Source organism: Propithecus coquereli, unplaced genomic scaffold (genome assembly GCF_000956105.1).
Source record: "Propithecus coquereli isolate 6110/MARCELLA unplaced genomic scaffold, Pcoq_1.0 Scaffold534, whole genome shotgun sequence".
Lineage (NCBI taxonomy): Eukaryota > Metazoa > Chordata > Mammalia > Primates > Indriidae > Propithecus > Propithecus coquereli.
Genome location: NW_012151219.1, coordinates 355,869 through 371,379, shown reverse-complemented (window position 1 = coordinate 371,379; position 15,511 = coordinate 355,869). Strand labels below are relative to the sequence as shown.

Here is a 15,511-nt window from a genome sequence, read left to right as displayed (position 1 = left end):
AGGCGATTCTTAGTATTTTTTCTTAGATCTCATGGTATATTCATTCTAACAAAACACAGAAAGGGATAAAGAAAGAAGGTACTCAAATAAAGGCAGACCTTTAGGAGAGCCACCAGAATAGAAATTTTGAGAACATCTAGCCAGAACTGCTCTTGACTAGGAAATTCTATTTTACGCATCCTTTTGTACTGAGCACTCTGCAAAATACCTACTACTGAGCTGTTGTTCAGTAAGTAGTAAGCGGATGTTCATTTCAGCCAGTACCACTTATTTCAACTTATCGCTAAGCCAATACATAAGTGCATGGGGACACTTTAAAAAAAAAGCCCAAGTTTCTACATTTTGTTGAATCAAGGGCTACTGTACTCAGAAAAACTCATACTAAATGGTTTTTGCCAATAGCAAAATTTTCATGTTTTGTAAGTTTATGAATGTAAGCATTTTAGGAATCTAGATTATTTTTCCCCTAACAGATTAAAAATCAAGAAATATAAACCAGATGTAGCAGTTTGTTGACATGGAGAACCAAGCCCATAATGCAATGGGGTAAGTGCTAAGAAATTTCTATTTAATAAGTGGATACTTAATTATGCCAAAATGTCCCTGACGAAACATGAATTTTCAAATTTGCTATTAATAGAAGGATGTTCGAATTATTTTTGGTGAGACAGGTGGGGAGAAATTTCAAGTGACTGTAATTAAGAATGTGAGTCTTTCCAATTTTGACTCTGTGAATCTGCACTTAAAAGTCACTATTTTCCATCTTTTAGTGACTTCATCTAGTGTCAGGCTGATGGGTGCCCAGGCCTCATGTGCTCTTATGTTACCACAGTGCAGCAACTCTTGGCCAGGTTACCCCTTTTTTGCTACATCAAGCAACCCAAGTTCCCCTTTACTCTTGCCTCTGAAGGCAGAACTCAACACTAAAACATAGCCTCAAAATAGATCCAGCTCCACAAAACAGCAACAGGAACTGGATATTTTACCAAAAGTTTCAAAGAGATAAGGAATAGAATTTGTATAGCATTTGCCATAGTAGAAAATTAATCAAATTACAAATATCTGTCCCTACCCTTCCCCTGCTACTAGCACCACAGAGGTTTCTCTTCTTATTGTTTCGCCAGCCAACTGGCCACTGGTTGACCTCAGAGATTCAGCATTGAGAGTTGATTGGGTGGTGCTATATTGCCTAATCTCGATTGTGAATGACTTTGGCACTAGTCACACCACTCCAGGTGTCTCATTTTCAGTGATTATGCTCAGACCCTGACTTTGATGTCAGGCTAAAAGAAAGCTGTACAAGTCTGGATAATAATAACTATCACTTCTTTAGCTTCTACTGCATACTCCTCCTTGTAACAGCCTTGCTAAGTATCATTCTCTCTTTACAACTAAGAAAACTGAGTATATTAGAGTACAGTCTAAGCTCTTGTAACAAAGAGATCCCAAAATACAGTGGCTTATATAAGACTGAAGTTTATTTCTATTTCGTATGCTAGTTCAGAGATAAGCAGAGCAGGATTGGTATGGCAGCTCAACCATCCTCACTGAATGATTTCCATCTCTGGGACGTGATTGTTTCAGCTCCCACCGTAATGACTGTTCTGTCATCATGACTGTACTCCTGCCAGAGGGAAGAGGGGGAGTAAGAGGAGACAGTAAGATCTTTCCTTTTAAGAGTATGACATGGAAGTGGCAGTTCTCACTTCTCTTCATTTTCCATTGGCCAGAACTTAGTCCCAGAGTTACAGCTAGCAGCAAGAAAGGCTGGGTAATGGGGTCTCTAACTGGGCAGCCATACAGCCAGCTGAAGTTTAGAAATTCTATAATGAAGGAAGAAGAATGGATATTGGTGGATAATGAGCAGCCCCTGCCACAGTGAGGCTCAGAAAGGTGGAAAGAGAGGCAAAGAAAGTAGGAACTTGCCCCAGAATATACACCCAGTTAGTGGAGGAAGTAGGATTTGAATTCGGATATGTCTGGCTCACATCATTGTATTCCTGCCTATGTTGAAAGTAGATGACAATGAGATGCAGGGAGCGGCCTGACTAGTATCCAATAGCAGAGCCAGGTTAGGATTCTAGATTGAGCATGTGTTGGATTCCTGGTATGATGATGGCACTAAGGGCTAAGATGCAGATTGAAGGTCTTGAACCTAAGGCTAAGTACCAGATACCACTTCACTCCTGCAAATCCGAGGCCATGGAGAATGCTATTTCTCTTTATGCATTCTTTTGAAAAGAAGTATTGAGTACTGAATATATGCTAGACACTGTTCTAAGCCCTATGATTCCTACAAAGATCATTCAGAAATATACCTTTTCCTTAGAGAACTTAGAATTTAGTTAGGCACTCTAGAGTTTGAGTACAATGTAATTACAATGTAATTACAAACCAGAGCTTAATGAGAATTACTGCACGTTTCCCTGAGGAAGTACTCTACTCATCACAGCACAGGACGAGACATTGTCTACCATGGTCTCCAAAGCATGGATGGCTCAGGTTGGCTTTGCCTCTGTCTCACGTGCTGTTGAGAAATATGTAAAAATCTAGACCATGAATATAACAGAATCTCATGATCTGGGACTTGTTATACAGCTTATCAAACCATGCCACCTTAATACACAGAAATGTTTTATGTAGCAGCCTTCCTTTCACAAATATTTATTTCCAGTCTGCTATGCACCACTCATTGGTCTATGGACCAGGAAGATACCAGTGAACAAAACAGACAAAAACTGTTTCTCAAGGAGCTTATACCTTAGTGGAAGAGACAGATAATAAACATATGTATCATATGGTGATATGAAGAAAAATAAAGCAGGCTAAGGATGAGAGGAATAGAGTGTGAATGGGTGGTCAAACAAAGATGCTCTGGCAGCATTTGAGCAGAGATTGTGTCTGGGTGGAGAGAGTTATAGAGAGTAGGAACAGAAAGTACAAAGGCCTGAAGTATGAGCTTTTATACAAACCGTTTATAGTGTGAGTGAATCATTATTCTCTGACATCATAGTTATAATAGGGTTTGATTTTAATTTATCCATGATTTCTCTCAATTATAGGTGTTTGTATTTGTGCCATAATAATCTAAACTCCTTCTAAAGTCATCTTTACGTTTGTCCTTTTTGTTTTTAGAGTGTATTTCTAGAACATAATTATAATATATACTATATATTACATATTAAATATTATATATTCTATATTTTATATTATACATATCATATAATTATAGAAAGAATACATGATCTATTTTTATTGGCCTTTTTAAGAAAACTATCTCTATATTTTGCTTTGTTTTTGTTTTCTTATTCTACTATTTTTGTTTTCTAATTTCTACTGTTACTAATTTGCCCACGTATGATTTATTTTATCTTCTTCTGATTGTTGAGTTGAAAAATTTACTTCAGTAATTTTTGTGATTTCTGGATTTCATGATTTCTTTAAATAATAAAAACATTTAAGGTTGATGTTCCTCCTGAGCACAGCTTTGCCGCTTGCCATAGGGTTAGTGTTCCCATTGTCATTTTTTAAATTATCCGTTTTTTCAAATTTGATATCCTCTTTGACTGAAGAGATATTTAGGAAATGTAATTTCTAGGGGCATTACATTGTCTTTTTATTATTACTTTCTAATATTTCTACTACCATGGTCATAGAACATGGCCTATATGATTTTGACTCTGTCTATTTCATTAAGATTATACTTGTGGTCTGTTGCATGAACTTTTATAAATGCCCTTTGGGTATTTGAAAACAAATGTATATTCTCTTTTGGTTGAATAAAAAGGTTAACAAGTTATACATATATAACCAAATGTTTTAATTGTTATTATGTTTACATTATGTTTTTCAGATACACTATTACCTTGATTTTGTCGGTTTGATCTGTCAAATTCTAAGAAAGATCTTCATTACGAATGTAGTTTGTCCAATCGTTTCTTGTATTTCTAACAGTTTTTGTTTTACATATTTCAGTGTTCCATTGCCTAGTATGTCAAGGCTCATGGGATTTTGTATCTCTTAGTATATGATTTAACATGATAAAAATATCACAATTATAAGCTAATGTTTTCCATTTGATTTTGTTGCCTGATACTAATGTTACCATCCCTGCTTTTTTAATGTACTTTAGTCAATAATATTAATATATTTATTCACTGCTTGTTTTCAGCCTTTTTATATCATATTTAATGTGTCTCTTATAAATAGCATATGGTTAGATTAACAAATATATACCCCAGTTGGAGAATCTTTGTCATTAAAAAGAGGATTTTAACAATTATTTTAACAATAATGTAACCTTTTGCTCAACCTTTTGCTTTCCCAATGTTTGTTAGGCTGATCTAGTTTTTTTTTTTTTAATCCTCCCTTTCTCTTGGAGGTTCTACACCCAAATTTATAAATTGTTGATTTATATTTTTTAAAATTTTTAATTTGTGTTTATCTTTTGGCAACCTGAATTAACCTGAATTTTAACTATCTTTGACTACTCTCAGCCCTAATAAGACTTGACGTTTAGTAATGCCTTTGCTTCCCCATTTTGTTATCCCACCTCCAAGCTTCTGTTAAAGTAATCTGTATTTCTAATTCTTGATTGCTATTAATTTTATTTTATTCTTCTTTTACTTTAAGAATCCTTTTTTTAACAACTGTAGGTTTGATTGCATTGCTCATTACTATTATCTGTATACAAAATCTTGCCTGTTCTTGATTTTTTAAAAAATGGATTCATTTTTAATTTGAAATACTTCCTTAGTTTATCTTTTTTATAAAAATGAACATAAATGATATACTTCTTAATTTCTTATATGTTCAAAATGACCTATTTTTACTCTCATACAGGAACTCTGTAACATTAATGCTATTATCTTAAAGCATTGAGTGTTGCAGATGGAAAGTCCATTGCAGTCTCATTCTCTTAGCTTCTTTCTTTCTTTTCTTTCTTTCTTTCTTTTTTTTTAATGTCTGGAGGCCTACAAGATTTTCTCTTTATTCTTGGAATTTCCAAGTTTACCAGGGTAACTTTCAAGGTATTAATCCTTTTCCAATAATCCTGCACAGTATTTGTTATGCACTTTTATGCTAAAGATTCAAATCTCTTCAGCCCAGTAAAATTTTCTTCTGTTTCTTTGATTAATAATTCTCCACTATCTTGTTTCATTCTCATTTTCTGGAATTCCCATGTCTTGTTCTTTTCTCTCATAATTTCTATCATTGTCTGTTTTTGCTCTATGTTCAGGAGGAATTTCTTGTGCTTTCTCATTTTTAACTCAGCAATGATTACATTCTGTTATTTACTGCCTGTTGGTTTGGCAACCATGTTTTTATTTCCACGAACTTTTTTTATTGTTACTTTTATATAGTAAATCACTTTTGTTTTATTAATGCAACATACCCTTGACTATTACTAAAAATATGAATTAGAAATATTTGAAATTATCTCTTGCTTCTTATAGCAACACTTTTCAGTTATCAGCTCCAACTTGTTTCTTATCTTAACTCCGATCAGTCATTCTGTGGGTGTGGCCCTGGTGTAATTCTCCACATCCTTTAATTTGTGCCTCTCCTCAAACCCTGACAACTATTCCACAGCTCAGCCTTTCTCCTAGACTCTACTACTCTAAAAGTGAAATCAATTAGCTTTTTCAGAAAAATCTATCCACCAACTACAGTGCAGCTTCAACTCCCTAAGGGCTAAGCATGGCCCCCAGCCAATGGGCTATGCAGTTTAAGATTATTAAAGCTTATGTTTAATAAACTTATCTCTGAAGATAATTTCTAAATAGGAGTTTCACAAATGCATTAAGCAATGCTAAAGTCAATGAAAAACATTCATAGAGTCCCAAAATATGTGAATTCTGGAGTGTTGTTTTTAAAAATGTCATTCTCCCTGCATAAGTAGATGCATATATGATGGATTACTTCTTTAAAATATCTTTTCTAACTGAAAAGAACATTTATCCAGGTCTTTCTTTACTTAGTTACACGTGTATATAATTTAAAAAGTCATTTGCTTCTTCATCACTGTTACCAAAAAACAGCAATTTCCTGTTCCCTCCCGTTTTCTACTCCCAGAGGCAACCACTTTCAATTCTGAATTTTTTTTTTTTTTTTGGTATTTATCTCCACATCTTCAAATAATATGCTTATATTGCTACTTCTTGATTTTTCAGTTTTAAACATTATCTATTGACCTCCACAATGGATATTTTTCATGCCTCCCACTAACTTGCTTCTACCACATGCACACACACTCACACTTCCCAATCCTCCATCCTCCCAATACACTATAACTTTGATTGAATCAATATTCTATTTGCCTTGTTATGACTTTATAAGTACTACTCACCTCTGAGCCATATTGTCTACTGTGATTCCTTTTCCTTTCTGACACATTTTGTTTTTCCTGGAGTTAGTAAATCTGGTATCTTAATTATAAATTCTTTGGAGTTTTCTTCTAAAAATGTTTTTCTGTTTGTATTTGACCTACCTTATCTATTGTGTGAGCTGCTTTCCTCGAATGTCTGAGATCCCTGACTGCTTGCTTCTATTTGAGAGTAGTGGAGTAGAAGCGGGTGGGAAGCTTGTGTGCACATGGGTGCGGCACACCGGCAGCAGTCTTCACTGGTCACCACCAGGCTAAGCAGTTGCCTTGCAGGACCCCATGTCACTCTCTTGCAGTCTTTTTTCTCAGGCTAATCAGATTCCAGAGACCCCTCTTCCTCCTGCCTGGAGGGTATATTATAAATTGGGCTGCTGGCATTCTGGGAGCTGAGGAGGAAGGGGCTGGGGCCTTAGACTTGCACTGTTGACCTTAACCCCTCACTTTCCAGTATAGTGGCCCTGCCTGGGGTTCCCCCAGTCCAGAGCCTCTCCATTTCACCCTCTCCAGAGAATACACGTTGAGTCTAATGCCAGTGAGGCAATCTAGGAGTCATGCTCACCCCCTACTTCTAGAAGTACCTAGATGGGTTGCTTCTTGGTTTTCTCCACTGCCAGCTTCCATTATTTTTGTCCTTGTAGGTTTAACCTTCTGAGTTAAAAATATCCTTTTGCCTTATTTTAATAGGATTTGAGAAGGGAGTAAAATGTGTGTATGTTCATCCATCTTCAACCAAAAGTCTCACTTTTTTCCTACTGAATCTTTAACTGTACCTTTTGTTCTGTAAATTGCACCTTAGCCATTGATCTCATTCATAGAATCTTGTTGAATCCAGAACTATTTTCATAGATACATTTGGGATATTAAGGGCTTGGCTTTTTAATTGCAGAACGTATGGGCCATGGTTATATAGGAATGACTTCAGAGCCAGAGACAAGACAGATGAGAGTTTGCTTTTGTTGAGTCTCTGAGAGTAACATGCCAAGACACACTGTTTTCACCTTTTAATGTTATTTACGTTAGGTTGTATCTTGAAATCAGAAGGTACATTTGGCTATTATTCCCTTTTTCCTCTAAAAACAATTATTAAGTTGTCCTTGCTTCTTATAAAGTGTTATAGAATGAAGGAAATGTTTTTCATATTGCCATACTAAAGCACAAACACATATGGCATAACTGTTTATGGGGAAATCCACTAGCCAAGCCGTTTTACAATGGAGTAACAATAATCTGTACAAATGCTGGAGTGTACAGATGGGCAGCATAGAGCCAGGTGTACTATAGAATTCATGCAACAAAATGGCCTTCAAGTTTTCTCTAGAAAAGAGAAAGGGAAATTGCAAATACCTTATGCTAATCTCATAATTCTCAAGTTATATACTATTAATACTTAAAATGGTTCAAGAATAGGAAAAAATTGATGGATCAGCAAAACAGCTAACTCATAAGGGAAGCTGACCAGATTATCTATAGAGCCTGTGTCCATTTATATGAGAAACTGAGGGTGGGGTATGAGGCATAGCTGTTGCAATAGCCCAGGGACCCAGGAATATTCAGATCTTGCCTCAAACCACTGATAACTGCAAGGGAGACTTATGACACCAACCACAACAGCCAAGGGAAGCAAGACATTTTGAGTGGTGATAGTAACGATGCCACCCACCTGAAGAAAAATTAAGCAGATTATGGGCATAGAGTTACAGAATAAATCTGATTAGGTAACCTTTGAAGAAAGAGCTAAGGAAAGTGAGAGATCTAGACATATGGACATGCTGGGGAAAGATATTCCAGACAAAGGAACCACGGAAGCACAGGTTCTGAGGCAGCAGCATGCTTGTTGTTTTCAGGGAGCACAAGAGAGGTCAGTGTGGTCAGAGGAGGAAGCAAGGAGGAAAGCAGTAAGAGACGACCTCAGATAGGCAAATAGGGCCAAATCCTGTAGCGCCTTGTAGACCTTAATAAAGACTTTGGATTTCACTGTGTAAAATAGGAAGTCACTGGAGGACTTTGAGCAAAAGAGTGAAATGTTTTGACTTACTGTTTTAAAAGGCTTACTCTAGTTGCTATGGGAAGAATAGACCACAGGAGGGCAAGGTTGGAAGAGACAGAAGAGCTGAGCTGTGGCAGTAATCCAAGTGGGAGATGACACTGGTTTGGTCAGGTTGGCAGAGATAGACATAGTGACAAATGGGTCTGTTTTGATGAAAGAGCTAACAGTTCTATAGATCATGGATTGAATATGGAGTGTGTAAGAAGATGATGAGCAAAGGATGGTCCAAAGATTTTTGGCCTAACATCAGGAAGGACAGGCATGACATTAACAAGAAAGACTAGTGAAAATGCAAGCTTGATTTGAGATGCCTATTATATGTCCAAGTGAAGATGTCTGATAATTAGCTATATATACAAGTCTAAATGTATCTTTCTGCTTCATCACCCTTAGTGTGTGGCTTTATTATTTGTGGTCGCTTTATGATTGCAAGATGGCTGAACCATCTCCCATCACATCTGCTTTCCAGGGCAATGGGTGAAAACCTGAGTGTGTGCAGCAGTCTTATTTTGGGTTCCTACAGAAGCCAGCTCTGAGACAAAGATTTGGATATAAATAGTTTATTTAAGATATGAAGATATGGTGTATTAGTTTCCTATAGCTAATATAACAAATCACTACAAATTTGGTGGCTTAAAACAACTGAACTTTATTCACTCATAGTTCTAGAGATCAGAAACCTGAAATCCAAAATTAACATCACTGAACCAAAATCAAGGCGTCAGCAGGGCTGCACTCCCTCCAGAGGCTCTGGGAGAGAACTTTTTTCTTGACTCTTCCAGCTTCTGGTGACTGCCAGCATTCCTTGGCTTGTGGCTGTATTACTCCAGTCTTCAAGGCCAGCAAATCTCCTTCTGCCTCTCTTTTAGGGCCTACCTAGATAATCTCAAATAATCTCCCCATCTCAAGATCCTTAATTTATGCAAAGACCTTTTCTCCAAATGAAGTAACATTTACAGGTTATAGGATTAGGATGTGATTATCCTTGGGGGCCATTTTTCAACCTGCCGCTAGGGAATGGGGAAGTGAAACGAGGAAGGGCAGTTTATCCAGCCAGCTACCACTGTGGGTGACCAGAGCTAACTCCTGATGGGAAACCCTGGAACCCAGTATAAATCACATCTCTCAGCCTTCTCCCAGCCAAGGAAAAAGTGAATATTTATATCCTAATCACCGACAGTCATTGGTTGAAGGTTGTTCTTGGGAGGGCTTCAATTCCCTGTCACTTCTGACCTGTCACAAGGCAGCAAAGAGGACTCCAGTGGCAAGAGAAGACACATCAGCAAAGGAATGCAGGTCCTGTCCACAGGAAATTAGGCTGTTGTGCCCTGACGTGGTCAGCATCAGGGATGTGTAGGTACCGACAGCATCTGCTGCAGCCCTCTTTTAAGTTGCCTTGTACCACCTTCCCCTTACATTTCACAGGATGGATTTTGTTATGTGGCCATGCCTAGCTCCAAGGCAGGCTGGGAAATGTAATTGTTCCTTCTCTAGTTGGATACATTTCCACTCTGAATATCATCAGAGTTCTGTTACAATGGGAAAAAGGAAGGATGGCTACCGGGTAGGCAACTAGCAGACAAGTGATGAGGATGACTCAAACTGGGGTGTTACTGGACATGGTAAGAATTGGTCAGAATTTAGGATATATTAATATATTGGATGTAGTGTCCATAGGACTTACCGTTGTTGTGGGGATTAAGGGAAACACAAGTCTAGGATCATGAAGGATTTTTATCTGCAGCAACTGGTATCATTGGTGCCAATTAAAGACATGGAGTGGACTAGAGTCGGGCCAGACTGTGGTCCAGGGACTCAGGTGCTCTGTTTTGAACATACGAATTTTGAGACACTTCTAACCATCCTAGGGAAATGCACTGTTGAAAAGGTGGCTGACATAGAAGTCTGGAGCTGAGAAGCTTAGGCTGCAGATACGGAATTAGAAATAACCAGCACAAGCTGACATGAGAAGTTTTGTTGGAAATTTCTGACATTCAGGAAGCAGTATCTTTCTTAAAAAGTTGCTAGTATTAGAAAAACAGATTTTATCAATGCATGCCTAATTCTCCGCTGTTGGGATGTAGTGAAACAGCCAACTCCAGGTTTAAATAGAAAATGGATGAAATGACTCCTCACTTGTACTAACACTGCAGTCTCTCAAACAGACCTTATGGCAAGAGGGAATTTTAATTGTCCTAGAGACTGACTTACAGGACCAAGTAATGCATGTGTAGGTAAACATTTGTTTATTATTAATTATATCATATGTTAGTATTAATACGCAGTAAGACTTCAGATACACAAGTTTATGAGGAGAGTGAAGCTCTTTGTATTTCCTGATAATTGTTAAGATCACGCTGAAGAAAGAGGTTAATGCCTACTAATATTTCACTGTCACTGATTTCTCTCCCCCTTCAGTCTCTGGACCAAGAGGTTGCTCAGAATGTAAAAAGTTATGACAGAAAAAGTTTATCTATAATGGAGGTATTTTAACAGCTCTTCAGCTCTTTTTAGAGCATTAAAAAATGAGATTTTACATTTGTATGTGCCTACAATTCTGATAAAACATTGATAGGGATTTGGAGGCTATGGCATTGCACTTTATTTCCTTAAATGTCTTCCTTTTGTGATTATGATGAAGGCTTTAGAACGAAGTCTTTGTTAGGTACATTTAAGCACCCTTTTTTGGGATAGTGAGATTTATACTTCATCCAATCCCAGCATAAAGCTCATTAAAAATGAGCGAAAAGAATGGACTGCATATGAGCCTCCATCTCAATTATGCAGTAAAAATAGGCATTTTAATGCTTGCTAAGTCAGGAAATGCTAATGATGACAGTAAATAACATTTTTTAGATAACAAGAAAAGTACTTGAGGAAAAGCTATTTTTATCTATGATTCAGTAATTAATTTTGAACAAGAGTATCCATGAAACTATGACCTAAGTGTCATAAAGTAAATCCTCCATTTTCCTGTTCTAGGAGAGACAGTTGACTAAGGAGCAGAAGACATCACAGACGTGGTATGAAAGTGGGTTCAAGGACTTCTGGAGGCTCTCCCCAGTTCGTCTTGTTTCTATCTCTGGTTGATATAGTATTTGACATGCAGAATAGGGTGTGAGCCACCATGGAAAAGTTAAATTATATTTAGAATAGCCTATTAACTAAGGCAAATACGTATTTAACATATTTCCCAATCAGTTTCATTAAAAGATTTTGAACAAGACCTAATGATTGCTCATCAGCATTTTGGAAAACTCATTTTCTTAAACTATTCCATGTTTCATGAAACAGTCCCTCTCTTCCTTTCTCTGTGCTGCTCTTTCTCCCTTTTCCCCTCCCTCCCTCCTCTCCATGGTGACTTCCATATTTGTCTTTCACACCCTCTCTTCTCGCTCCCAAGCTCCAGACTCAGTTCTATTCAGGTATTTCACATGTCCCAAACTGAATTCACTCCTTTTTTTTTTCCACAAACCTGTCTCTCCACCTCTATTTTCCAGATTAGTGATAGGTAGGCTCACCCTACATCCCAGTTTGCCCAGAACAATCACTGTTTAAGCCCAGTGTCCTGACATAATTATTATTAGTCACCCTTTCACTTTCAAAATTGTCCTGGTTTGGATAACAAGTGATATGGTCATCAGAACAATCTGCCTGTTGAAGTTCTGTCCTTTTAAGAACTAGCACATAAACCCATATGTTAAAGAACTTTGGGTTGAATGAAAGCCCATAGGCCACAAGATTGCTCTGGGCCACCTCCATATATGTCCACATATTTTACTCCAGCTCTTTTTACTCTGAATGTGACTCTCTCCTCCGTTCCCATGCCCCTTCCCAATATACTGGCCACTACTACCACCATTTATATCACCAGTTTTCAGTTATGCTCCCTCTTCATCTCCGAAGTGGATATCCTGATATTTAGACTCTAGGCTCCCAGATGGGTATGTCACCCTGCAAGTCTGTGTGCCTCCTCCCTTCTGGCTTAATAAATTGAAGGATTAATGCAGGAGGATTTGGCCTGACCCTAGGATCCTTCCTTTGTGAATTGTTCTCAAGGATAAACCCAACAGTAAGGACTAGAGTTTGCATGTCTTAAGTAGTGTATCAGACACAACCCACCCAGTCTCCAAAGCTGGAAGACTCAGAGGACTTTTTTTTTTCTTTTTTAGCTCCTCAATCAACTTTTCTAAAATTAGGTTAACACCCACTTTGTGGGGATGTTGTGAGGATCCCTGAGAGGAAGTACAGGAAAGTACTTAGCATAGTGTTAGCATTTGACTAAAGAAAGCAATGAAAATATAAATAATGTTATTGCCCAGCTACATGAAGGAGGATAAACCAAGCCTTTTAATTTTATTTTGAAGTTCACTAGATTTAGGAGCAAATATTGATGATAGTGAGACAGCTGAACTGCTAGTAATTACCTGAAAAACTGAAGAGCAGAAGATATACTAGAAGACCGAACAGTTGAATTTCAAAAGGGAATATTAAGTTTGACAAAAAGCTGAGTTTCATGTAAAACTGAGTTTGACTAAATCTGAGGTAAGACTCTGGAAGAGATTATCTGTGGTTTGTGGGCATCCAGAGGAGGAAGCAGTAGCTGTCAGGACTCAGTGGGGTGCCCAGACCCCCTGCATAGCAGAGCAGCCTCGCTCAGCCCACAGGGTTAATATGCTGGCGCATCAGGGAAACATAATAGATAGAGTTGTATTAGGGCTTTGGCATGATATTTTACGTGATATTTATGTGGGAAAGAAAAAATTGTGAGATTGATTAAATGGATTAGTATTTGATTATAATTTTAAAAAAATCAACGGATCACTGTCACTCTGAAGGGCTCGGTAGGGAATGCCATAGGGGTCTGTCCTTTGTTCTGTCTTTTATGGGATTTTATTAATGATTTGTATAAATATATATATATTTCATATTGTGTATATATTTCATATATATTTGTACACATTATATGTATAACATATTTTATAAGTATATATTTCTCACATATATAAATGGGGTGTGTGTGTGTGTGTGTGTGTGTGTGTGTGTATATATATAAAAAACAGATAATGCTCATCAAACCTGCAGCTGACACAAAGCTGGAAGATACAGCGAATGTATTCTCTGGCAGAAACAGAATCCCAAATACAAGCTCAGATGTTACCTCATTTGGGAAGAGTTCTGTGGTGGCCCCACCAAGCCTGTATTCAGTACCCCTCCTTTCTAAGGAACCTTTATGCATTCATCGGTCTTTTATTCTGCTTGCCTGCCTGCCTTGCAAGTCTCTCTCTATGCACAGGCAATTGATCTTGTGTCTTCGTTTTCCCAGCACCTAACACAGTGTTTATGTGAATGTTTGCTCAGAGAACAGTGATGATGACAGGCTGAAGCTATCAAGCTGAAATTTAATAAGGATAAATATAAAGCCCTACCCTTGGCCCCCCCCCAAAAAAACCACAAGCACAAGACAGTGAATAGGGAGCTTACTCATAGCATGCATGACAAGGAAAAAAGGTTATTAGACAAGAATAAACTCCCCTTGAAATGGTGTCTCACTGCTTTACTCTTCCCTCTCCCAAATTCAGCTCATGAGATCTTCGTCTGGTTGAATAAAAATATTTGGCACCTGAAACAAAGGATGTGAGAGACTTTCTCTGAGATGATTAGAACATGCCTGTGGTATTATGTTAACATTCTGAATGGTACATCTCAAGGATGAAATCTATAAATAAGAAGTGGTTCAAAGGAGAGCCACTAGGATTATGAAGGGTCTGAAAATCTTACCATAGTTACTCATTTTTTCATTCATTCAACATATGTATATTAGACACCTGGTGTTTTTCAGGCAGTATACCGGGTACTGAGTCTAGAGTAGTGGAGGAAAACCATCTTTAGAAGCAAAAGAAGGAAATAATATTTGTGAAAATAAACAGAAACCACCCAAATGAGAACAACTGAAAGCTATTCATTCAGAGCTTGCTACCCCAAGAGAGTTACACACCATCATTTGCTTTTGGCAGACACTCATAGGCAGGCAAAGGAGTGGGACACCTTTAGAATGAGAAAAAGGGGAAGGTTTCAGGTCTGCTGTGACTGGAAGCTGTTGGCATGGAGAAACTGGAGGCAGGATAACTGGAAGCGGGGCATCCTGTGTGATTGGTCTGAGGAGCAGATTTGGCAAGCATATTTGGCTTTCTCCAGTTGACCCTGAATTGAAAGTGGGGGCAAAAATTAGGGAAGCTGGCAGTTCTGACCATTCTGGGACTATTGCTGCAGACTTTGTGGTTTAGCTTTCAGGACTGGCTATTGCAGAAATTGTAGGTCAGTGTCTACTATGCCATGGTCTGGCCATTGTCTATATATTCAGTCTCCAACATTGAACACTGACAAGAGAAAACTGGAGGTGCACTGAAAATTGTATTCAGCGTATTGATGACTGTGTTCAACTATTTTAATGTCTACTGCATTGAAAAGGCATTTGTTCTGAATAGACTTAATGGATCAAATTAGGACCAGTGGGTGGAAAAGTTCTTCAGTTATAAAAAAAGAACTTTCTAAAACTCATTGCTGTCTAGATACAATCTCAGACGGTAGTTACCTGTTAAGGGAAGAATTCAGACCTAAGCCGGATGACCTCTTTGTAGGGATATTGCAAAACAGTTCACAAATTTCAGCATTCATCAGAATCACTTGATATCTTTGTTATTATGCAGAATCTTGAGCTCCGTCCTAGACCTGCTGAATCTGATCAGTGGCACATGATAGATGATTCTCTTAAGAAATATTTGCTGAAGGAGTACAAACACTAGACGAGTAAACTGGACTAGATGACTTGCAAGAGGCCTACCATGCTGAGAGTCTAATATTCTAACTTCTGCATAACATAATCATAACCAGGAAATAAACCATAATAAACCATTCACTCATTTAACAATACTGATTGACTAGATTATGTTATGCCCACACTCTAGGCATGTGCGTGTGTATACACACACACACACACACACACGCACACACATACATATACTATAAGGAAATATCCTATTTAAAACAGGAACAACAAAACATGTGAAATCCTTAAT

General features: G+C 37.8%; 1 protein-coding gene across 1 annotated transcript in view; it reads left to right on the top strand.

The window, feature by feature from the left end:
* Positions 1-473: 473 nt before the first annotated feature.
* The window catches only part of CCDC67 (coiled-coil domain containing 67), an 81,338-nt gene continuing 66,300 nt past the window's right edge, over positions 474-15,511 (top strand). The window contains exon 1 of the mRNA XM_012657233.1: positions 474-546. Within this exon, the coding sequence (XP_012512687.1) occupies positions 518-546 (29 nt within the window). The 5' untranslated portion in view covers positions 474-517. The remainder of the gene's footprint in view (positions 547-15,511) is intronic.